Here is a 10,158-nt window from a genome sequence, read left to right as displayed (position 1 = left end):
GCTGAGGCAGAGATCCTCTTCCCGGGGAGATGAGAAACTCCTCCCCACAGGAGGTCTAACACGGAGCCTTCCGTCATCCTCCCACAAATACACCGAGGCCTGGGCTTCTTCACACTGTTTTATTGCAGAATCTGGAAGGGGTGAGCCGCCCTCCCTGGTGCCCATCTCAGGACAAAGAAAATGAGGAGATGCTAGATGGATCTGGGCTGGACAAACACCCTGCACCTAGGACCCTCTAACCAGTTGGCTGCACAGACAGCAAAATCCTATCCGTAGGGATATGGATAGAGTGGAGGTGGGGCGGGGATCAAACCTGGGTATAGCCTGCTTCTGAGGACTTTTCAGGCACCAAGGAGACCTAAAATCTATGCAGGGAAGACTAGATTTTATGGAGGCCACGGTCCCTAAGTCCAGATTTGGAGGGCTTGGGGAGGGGGCTTGCTTGGTCTGGGAACCTAGACTACAGAGGTGAGGTCTTGCGTCTAGAGTCCAGACTTGGAACAGCGGGCTTGAGTCATGGGGGCTCCTTAACAGCCCAGGTTTGGGGGCCTGGGTCAGGGAGTACCAGTTGGGAGACTGAATCCAGAAGCCCTGTGCTAGGGAGGGGCTGGGTCCCAGCGGTGGGTCACAAAAGGAGCCATAGTCCTGGAGCCCTGGTTTGAGGAAGCCAGAAGCCCAAGAGCCTCAGCTCAGGGCCCTGCCTGACTACAGCCCTGGCAAAGCACTTGGTCTCCATCCGGCACGAAGCCTTGGCCCACCAGGGAGGTGGAGCACCGGGCACAGGAGAAACAGCTGTGGTGCCAGTGGCGGTCTTCAAAGGACACATACTTGCCACCACCGAGTCCTGAAGGGAGGCCGCGGGTTAGCTCTGCAGATCTGGAGCACTCGGCCCCTCAGCCACACCCCAGCACCACATCCGCCATACTCTTACCTGCACCCTCACCACCCGTCCCACCTGTGATGGGGCGCTTGCAACTGCTGCACTTAGGTGCAAAGAGTTCTCCAAAACAGACCACACAGTAGGGCTCGTCATCCCGAGATGTGAACTGCTGCCCTGCCAGGGGCATCTTGCACCCAGTGCACACCAGGCATTCTCGATGCCAAGGCTGATCGCGGTACGTCACTCCACCCTGGGTCAGCGTCTGTGAGGGCAGCATCCATCAGTGGGGGGGGGGGGGGGAAGGAGTGAGGATTCCCACCCCATAACAGGCCTCACCCCAAGCCCACAGGCCAGGCCCCACCTTGTTGCAGCGGGCACAGCGAGGAGCAAACTTGTTCTCATAGCAGGGCACGCAGTAGTGAGCGCCCTTGTCGGGCACAAAGGAGCGGGAGCCCAGCGGTTGCTCACAGCCACTGCACAGGAAGCAGTGCTCATGCCATGTCTGGCCTCCATACTCCAGCTTCCGGGACCCTGTGGGGAACAGGAATTCCACTCAGGTATGTGTCCTAAGCTCCTGAGGGCCACTCTGCTATCTTCAGTACCCAAACTGTCCACACTTCTATGACTCCTTAGCAGAGTGGTGTCAGTACATATGTAGGACTTCCACCATGACATTACATGTATTAACCTCCCCCCCCCACTGGACATAATCACTCAGCACACGCTAGGCACATATGTTAGCCTTCACATGTCTCAGATAGAACTTTTTTTTTTTGTTTTGTGCATCACCTTGTGCATCTGGCTTACATAGGTTCTGGGGAGTCAAACCTGGGTCCTTAGGCTTTGCAGGCAAGCGCCTTAACCACTAAGCTATCTCTCCAGCCCTAAGTTGGCATTTCTGATTTGCAAGGGCTTAACATGTATTGAGACAAATGCATTTTACACAAAGTCTTGATGCATGTTAAGATAGTCCTACTAGCTAAGAGTGGTGGCTCACATTTTAATCTTAGAGCTCCATGCCTAGTGAGCTGGAGGCCAGCTTGGGGCTACAGAGTGAGTTCCAGGTAAGCCTGGGTTAGTGAGACCCTCCCTCAAAAGACAACAAACCAAAATAGTCCTAGCTTTGAGCTGGGTGTGATGTTGCACCCCTTTAATCTCAGGGAGGCAGAGGTAGGAGGATCACTATGAGTTCAAGGCCACTCTGAGACTACAAAGTAAATTCCAGGTTGGCCTGGGCTAGAGAGAGACCCTATCTCGAAAAAACAAACAAACAAACAAAAAAGAAATGTCAGCTTGGGGCTGGAGAGATGGCTTAGCAGTTAAGTGCTTGCCTGTGAAGCGTAAGGACCCCAGTTTGAGGCTTGATTCTCCAGGACCCATGTAAGCCAGATGGAGAAGGTGGTACATGGGTCTGAAGTTCCTTTGCAGTGGCTGGAGGCCCTGGAATACTCGCTCTCTCTCTCTCCCCCTCTTTCTCTCCCTGTCACTCTCAAATAAATAAATAAAAATAAATAAAGTAAAAAAATTAAAAAAAATGTCAGCTTAACACACACCCGAGATACTATCATACCAGGCAAGCAAATTTCTCCCTACCCAAAGTTCTAATGTCCCAGACACAACAGGTTTAGTACATGCTAAGTCCTTGCAATGTTTTAGCATGCCATTTTCAATACATGCGAAGTCCTCTCATGTCTATTGGACATGCAGGTTGCCATACATATTTAGCCCTTAGTTTGCTTTCTGCATACACTAGCATCCAATGCACCAAAAATGAGTTTCAGCATATCTTTGGCTCCACATTCACCAAACAGGCAGGTCTCCATACCTACTAGGCACCAGGTCTAACAAGTATGTCACTCAATCTGCACATGGTAAGTCCTTAGGTGTGTATCAGGCCTATTGACCCCAAACTAAGCCCAGAGGAATGGATCAAGCTTGTCAGTTTCTGCAGCTGCCAAGCTCTCATGTGTAGTGCTGGGCGTGCCAATCCTGTGTGCACTAAACTTTAAAGAGCACACAGATACAAGAGGTACTGTACATGCTAAATTTTCAGGAATGTGTTGTGTGTACAGATCTCCGCTTATGCCACACCTCCATGCACATATCATACAGGTACATATAAAGACCCTACTAGGGATGGAGAGATGACTTAGTGGTTCAGGCGCTTGCCTGTAAAGCCAAAGGACCCAGGTTTGATTCCCCAGGACCCACATAACCCAAATGCACAAGGTAGTGCATGTATCTGTAGTTCATCTGCAATGGCCGGAGGCCCTGGTATGCCCATTCTCTTTCTCTTTCTCCATCTCAAACAAACAAACAAATGAATAATAAAAATATATATATATATATTTTTGGTAAAGACCCCACTCTGGAGCTGGAGAGATGGTTAAGTGGTTAGGTACTTGCCTGCAAAGCCTAACAACCTGGGTTTGATTCCCCAGTACCTATGTAGAGCTAGATACACAACACGCTTATGCATCTGGCGTTTGTAGCACCTGGAGGCCCCAGCAAGCCCAATCACTTTGTCTCTCTCTCTCTTTTCTCTCTGCTTGCAAATAAATAAAAATATTGCCAGATGTGGCGGTGCACGCCTTTAATCTGAGCACTTGGGAGGCAGTGGTAGGAGGACTGCCATAAATTCGGGGCCACCCTGAGGCTACATAGTGAATTCCAGGTCAGTCTGGGGCTACAGCGAGATTCTACCTGGGGGAGGAGGGAGCAAAGACCCTACCCTTAGCCGGCCATGGTGGTGGTGCACACCTTTACGCCTTTAATCCCAGCACTTGGGAGGTTGGGGTGGGAGGATCTTTGTGAGTTCGAGTCCAGCATGGGCCACAGAGTGTGTTTCAGGTTAGCCTGGGCAGTTAAGAGTGAGCCCCTGCCTCAAAAAAAGAGATCGTATCCAGAGGCCAGGCATGCCGGTTTCCAGCCAGGAAGAGCCTCTGGGACATACATACCAGGCATGACTGTCTCACCACAGGCAGAGCACTGTGAAGAGAAGGCACTGCAGTAGCAGTCATTGCAGAGCAGCTCACTGTCCTGGCACGTGAAGGGTTCGTCAGCAAGGGAGCGCTGGCAGCGGCAGCAGCGGAAGCAGCCCTCATGGAAGTGGCGATCCTCATAGAACAGCTCCTGATGGAACACGGCAGGGACAAGGGCACTCAGGCCTGATGGGCCCATCCTCCGCTGTCCCCTCCTGCCAGTCTGCACCCCCTCCCTGCCTGCTTGGGTCCTTACCCTTGAGTCATGTCCAATAAGCTGCTGGCATTCGGCACAGGTGTTGGCAAAGGTGTTGTCATAGCAGGGCACGCAGTAGGGGCCACTATCTGTCTGGATGTATTTGCGGCCGTACAGGGACTCATTGCATTTTGCACAGTCAAATGTCTCACTCATGATGGTGATGTGAGTGACCCTGTCAGGAATATAAGATGGGGTAGGGGTTATCCCGAAGGGCCAGAGCTCAGCTCTGGGCAAGAACTCTGAGTTTATAAAAGAACAAGAGACCAAGCAGAGGAAATGCCAGATCCAACCAGGTGGGGATGGAGCAGGCCTGCTCTGGGAACCCAAGCGACTTGGGTTTAGTCCGTGCTTGAGTCGAGCATATTTCTTTCTATATTTGAACACAGGGGTAGGAAGGGGTCAGGAAAAAATCAGGAAGCAGAAGTTGTTTTCTTATCTAGGCTCTGGCAGATCTGGGGGAGGGGGCTTTTCCTGGGTCAATGACTCATTTCCTGCCCCAGTCTGAGGTTAACTTCCACTATCCCTCCTGTCCCCAGGGTGGCAAAGACCAGGGCAGGAAGCCACCAGCTCTGCCTCACACAGACAGCACTATCACCTTCTCCTGACTCCCCAGATGAGAGTCTAAACCTATAAAGGGACCTCTTTACCTAGAGCTCTGACCTGGGAAGTGTGGGGCTAAGAATGGGTTGCTCTAGGCCCCGCTCTTGCTGCCGGAAACCATGGAATGCTAGAGAGATGCCAGACAGAGGAACGGTGGAGGGTGGTGTGAGAAGTCAAGCCTCCCCTCCCAGGAGACTCAGCCATGCAGTAAGAACTTGAGAGGCTCAGCCTAGGTTTGGGCAGGAAGGAAATCCTGCAAACTGGACATGGCTAAGCTTCCCCAGCTGGACTCTCCTTGGCCTCATCCCTGGCCACCCCTGCTGTGTCTCCTGGTCACACCAGCCTGGGCAGCCTTGGCCACAACATCTGCTGCAGCTGTGGCAGCACCGAGGGCCAGATGTCAGTTTTTTGCCAACAAGAGGGAGAAAGAGGGAAAATGAGACACTTAGGGAGGCAGAGGGGAACTGGAGACAGATGGAGAGGGTAGTGTGGCCTCTGCCACCTCCGGCCAGGCATCTCTCCTGGCAGCTTTGCAAAAGCCCACGATGCTTCCCTCCCCTGGGTCATGGTTCCTCTTCCCCTGCCTCTGGAGACAGCCTCTGCTTAACATTTCTGGCTTTATCAGGGTTTGTGGCTTAGTGTGACAGCAGGAACCCCTGGAGGTGCCCTCTGGGTGAGGAGGAAGACAAGGGGAGCCCTGAGAGCTGTTGCAGCAGACACCCAGCCCCAGCCCCCTACCAAACCTCAGACACTTTCCATTTTCTCAGGAACAAAGCATGTTTGTAGGATGAGGTCATCCTCACAGCTGCCTCTGGAACAGGAGCAAGGGGAGTGTGTGTGTGTGGGGGGGGAAGCTGGGGAAGTGGGGTTCCCCCATCCTGTCTGCTGCCTGATTCCAGTCTCTGGCCCTATGGCCAAAGTTCCCCAGCATCCTCCACCATGAAGCCCATTCTCTAAGGGCTTGGGTCCCTGGTAGTGGACAGGATACTCTAGAACCCACTGGAAGGGGGTCATGTCGCTGCTGCACAGGGGTCTGAGGAAACTAAAGGGACATTCAAAGGAACCCCCCCCCCCCCCATTCCCTACACAGACTCCTACACGGACTGGCAATCCCCAGAGGCTGACCTGGCTCGAGATGAAGGGAAAACCCTCCTTTCCTCACCCAACGCAGCGGGAAATTCTTACCAACAGCCTGGTTCTGGCTTGAGGTTCAGACTTCAGGCAACAGCCAATGGCCCCAAACCTACATTTTTGGGGCTTATGAGTTTGCACAGCAGGAGAACATCCTGGGTAGGGCATGGGGGCCACAGAGAGCTGGGGTCCTCAGACCGGAGTCCTCAGGTTAGGAGCAATGCTCAAGTGCAGGAAACCCCTCCTCCGCAGTCCCTTCTCTGGGCCACTCAAGGCCTGGTTTCCTCTGGCCCAGCATCTAAGGATAGCCTGGGCTGTGAGCCACTGGGCAGCAGGGGGCCACACAGGTGGAGTGCGGCCATGTGTCCACTGGGGAATACCCTGAGTCTTTCCCTTCCTTCCTGGCGTAGCCAAGTTCCCAGGCCCAGGCTAGTCCTGGATCTACCCCTAGGGAGCTAGTCACTACTCTGAGATGGGGCACCCCAAATAGGGTATGGGTGTGGCTGGTTGTCTTCCCAGAAGCCTGAAGTCCCTTAGTCTATGCAGCTGGGCTGTGATGAGGACAGAGGGAAGAGCACCACAGGCCCACCTGTCTCTGCCTGTCCCTGTCCCTCTTCCATCCCTCCCCTTTCCCTGGCAAGGCTGAGGGACAGACAGGGTGAGCCAAGACCCAGTCTTAGACTCCTTCCTGGCAGGCAGAGGGCTGAGTTCAGGGGAGAATACTGGACCTGACAGATGGCTCTTGTCTGCTGTCGCCAGCGACACCTATGAGCCTGTACCTGACCTAGACAGAAAGACACTTCATATGCACACCGGTAAACCTCCTGGTGTTCCAGCTCCATGCCTGTATGTTGTGCAGCGCACAGAGGCTTGCTCAACATGCCTGAGTCTCAATCCTGTGACCTTAGCGAGTCACTCATGTGTCCTGAGCCTGTTAGTCCATCCGGCTAAATGAGATGATATTACCTCTTCCCTCCCAGGCCTGTTGCCAGGCTTACATGTAATGATCCTTGCAAAGCATCTGGGAGGTAGTATAGTGTCAAGAAAATAGTAGTCATTTGTAATTGTTTTCAAGGTAGGGTCTCACTCTAGCCCAGGCTGACCTGAACTATTTAGTCTCAGGCTGGCCTTGAAGTCATGGCAATCTTCCTACCTCTCCCTCCCAAAAGCTGAGAACCATGCCTGGCTTCCATTTGTATTAAATTTTTTTTTTCATTTACTTATTTATTTGAGAGAGAGAGGGAGAAAAAAATGGGCATGCCAGGGCCTCTAGCCACTGCAAACGAACTCTAGACGCATGTGTCGCCTTATGCACCTAGCTTTACATGGGTACTGGGGAATCGAACCTGGTATCCTTTGGCTTTGCAGGCAAGCACCTTAACTGCTAAGCCATCTCTGCAGTACTCCACTTGTATTTTTACTCTGAGTCCCTCCCTTATGCTGGAACCAAGATAGTAGGTCTCAGGCAAGACTGGGTCAGGGAGCTAGCCTGGGCTGTGATCTGGACATTCTCACTATAGGCTGAGAGACAGAGAGACAACAGGAGGCCCCAGAATCACAAGTGGAGTTGGGGGAACCAGTGGGGCTCTAAACCAGTCAGTGGGACTCCAGGGAGCAAAACTTTGGGACCTCACACGTGAGTGCGCATGTGTGCGCACACCTATTCATTCGCTGCTCTGCCGTTCACCACCATCTCATCAGAGCTCACAAAAGGCAGGCGGGATAGAGTACGTCACCAACTTACAGCTGAGCACAAGGAGCCAGGGACAAGCCAGGGCCACAGCCAAGACTGTTCAGGTAATAGAACTGAAGTAGCCTGTCTCCCAGCCAGGAGCCCTTTTCTGCTTGCCTCTCCCTGGAAATGTTTCAGTAATGGTGGAGGGGGTGGGTCAGCTTTCAAAGGTGGGGGACAGAAGATATACCAGAACCTGACTCTCCGTCCCAGCTGCCAGTCCTGCCATTGGAAGGCACCCAGAAAGAAGCCTTTCCAAATCACCCATGCCAACTGCTCAACCCTTTCGTGGCCCCCTCCCCTCACCTCACTGTCCAAGAGAACTCTGGCCAGGCCCCACAGCTGTGAGTGAGCATCAGAGCAGACCCCTCCCCCAACTCCCAGGAGTTGACAGGAGACTTAAGGGGAGAAACTAAAGCCTCCCCCCCCCACCAACCCCCACTACCAGGCACCAACCCCAAACTCTGCTCTCTCCCTCCCTTTCCCCACAGGGCCGGGAAGTCAGAGCAGTTTAGGGGGAAGGGGGTGGGGGAGCAGATCCAACAGCTGCTCTGAGACAGGAGAGGAACAGTTCATTCACCCTGGGTCCCCCAGGGCTGAAGCAGTACGTCCAAGATTTGAGTTTAAAAATAAGCTGGCGCTGTCTTGGTGACTGTACGTGCGTGCGTGGGGCTCTTTCTTGGTCTCTTACTGCCTCAGGTCCTTTTGCCTCCTGGGGGATGGGCTGGTAGAGTCCATTTCCCTCCAGCCTCGTTCCCACCCTTTCGGGCCTGGGGCTCTCAGGGTTGATGTTAAGAGCTGTCAGGGTACCTACGTCTCTCACCTCAACTGGCCTCCACTCAGCACCTCTTTGCACCCTTGGGCTGCTGTTTGGGGCGGTGTGTGTGTGGGGGGGGGGGGGAAGGTGTCTGTACCCGACAGCTACCTCCCAGTGGGGTCTCTAATCTGGAGATGTCTACCTTAGTGCCCTCAAGGATGGTCTCTCAGGGTCTCCAAAGGGCTCAATGTCTGGTCCCCACCACCCTTGCATCCATGCATGCTTGAATATCTCTGAACATAGGCCACAGGGTGACTTTAGCCTCAGGACCCCCCAAGGGCCTGGGAGGGGCTAGCATATATTGTTCCCTGGCGAGGTGGTCAAAACGTTTGCTTCTCAAAATGCCCCGCAGAACCCGGGTGGGTCCACCTCCTACCTCCGCAACACTGTACGTCCAGCTTCTGTCCTTGTTGCAATGGTCTCTGTAACCTCCTGGGCTAAGTGCCCCTGTCTTGTCACCGGGCTTTCTGGAAAGCCTCAGTTTCCCCAATCCTCCCGGTGACCTCCGGCTTTTCTGTATTCCAAACTTAGTCCCCCCATCCCCCGCCCAACGCTCGCGGCCACCCCCGCCCCGCCGGAGCGGTGTAAGGGTCGGGGAGGGCGCGCGGCGTCCCGGGCTCCGGTTCTCCGGGCGCCCGCGGCGGGATCTGGCCGGGCTTTTGCAGCGCGCGGGTGTGTGTGCGCGCGGGGATTGGGGGGGGGGGGACGCGGGTGCTCTGAGCCCCGCGGGGGTCGCTGCGTCCTTCCGCGAGCCGAGCCCGGCTGACTGCAGGGGTGCTCACCTCGAAGCGGGCGCAGGAGCGGGCCACGCGCGGCGTGGGTGGGGCCGGGAGCCGAGCCGTCCCGCGGCTCCTACCTGCGGGCGGAGCGGAGCGGGGTCGAGCGCGGCGAGCCGCGGCGACGGACTGCGTGGGCGAGTGGGCGCGCGGCCCCAAGCCTGCGAGGAAGTGCGCGCGGGCCCGCCCCGCCAGGACCCCGCCCCCGGCCCCCGGCCCGCCGGCCGCCGCAGACCCCGCCCCTGCCTCCCTCCCTCCCTCCCTCCCTCCTCTCTCCTCCCTCCTCCCTCCTTCCCTCCTTCCCTCCAGCCGCCTGCAGCCCCGCCAAGCCGAACCTGGCTCTCCAAGCTCCCTGGGCCACCGGGACCCCACCTACTCCCGCTCCCAGCTGGCTGCCCCGGCTCAGCGCCCCTCGGAGCCCAAGTGCCCTGGACGCTGCTGTAGACAATCGTACAGGGCTCTGGAGGATCAGGGTCCATTTGGGGACCACAGGCCCACACACAATTCCTGCTGTGTTACCCCCACCTCCTGTGGCCTCCCCCCTCCCCAAGTTCATCCCCAGGGGTTACGCTAAACTCCAGTTTGTGAAGGTGTCCTTTCTTAATCCAGCTTGCTCTAGGGGATGCTTTTTTTTTTATTTTGACTTGACTGTCATGGTCCCTATCAATGAGGATCAAGGTGTTTGCTGGAAACTTGGGGTGAAGATAGAATTCTCTTCTTCCCCCTCACATAGGACCTTGACCTTCGAAGGACCTTTATTTCCATAGCTGAGTGACAAAAGCCTAGCAACCAAGTTCCCACCTCCAGCTGTGTCCTGGCACTGAGGAGTCCTGCCTCGGTTTCCACAGTGCCCAGGAATAGTTTTGACCTTTCAGGCCCTGGGAGACCCTAATCCTTGGTCCCTTGAGCTTTGGGTTTCTTAGGAGGGGTGTGAGTGGCTGCAGACCAGGGTGGTGGGGGAGAAAGGAGGGGTACCTCTTCA

At 55.1% G+C, this 10,158-nt stretch overlaps 1 protein-coding gene across 2 annotated transcripts; it reads right to left on the bottom strand.

Moving 5' to 3' along the window:
- Positions 1-235: 235 nt before the first annotated feature.
- Positions 236-9,299, bottom strand: Fhl3 (four and a half LIM domains 3). 2 transcript variants are annotated; one of them, XM_045149853.1, is made up of 6 exons: positions 9,183-9,299; positions 4,118-4,292; positions 3,838-4,012; positions 1,242-1,411; positions 932-1,142; positions 236-844 (listed from the first exon to the last, which is right to left on the bottom strand). In XM_045149853.1, exons 2-6 carry the CDS (start codon positions 4,271-4,273, stop codon positions 690-692), a joined length of 867 nt encoding a protein of 288 aa, XP_045005788.1. In that variant the 5' UTR covers positions 4,274-4,292; positions 9,183-9,299; the 3' UTR covers positions 236-689. The 2 variants fall into 2 exon arrangements, with proteins under 2 accessions (XP_045005788.1, XP_045005787.1); XM_045149852.1 differs by lacking the exon at positions 9,183-9,299 and adding an exon at positions 8,777-8,921.
- Between the last annotated feature and the right edge of the window lie 859 nt (positions 9,300-10,158).

This window comes from Jaculus jaculus, chromosome 5, assembly GCF_020740685.1.
Source record: "Jaculus jaculus isolate mJacJac1 chromosome 5, mJacJac1.mat.Y.cur, whole genome shotgun sequence".
Lineage (NCBI taxonomy): Eukaryota > Metazoa > Chordata > Mammalia > Rodentia > Dipodidae > Jaculus > Jaculus jaculus.
The sequence above is the reverse complement of the archived record's forward strand: the minus strand, read 5'-3'. Positions and strand labels throughout refer to the sequence as shown.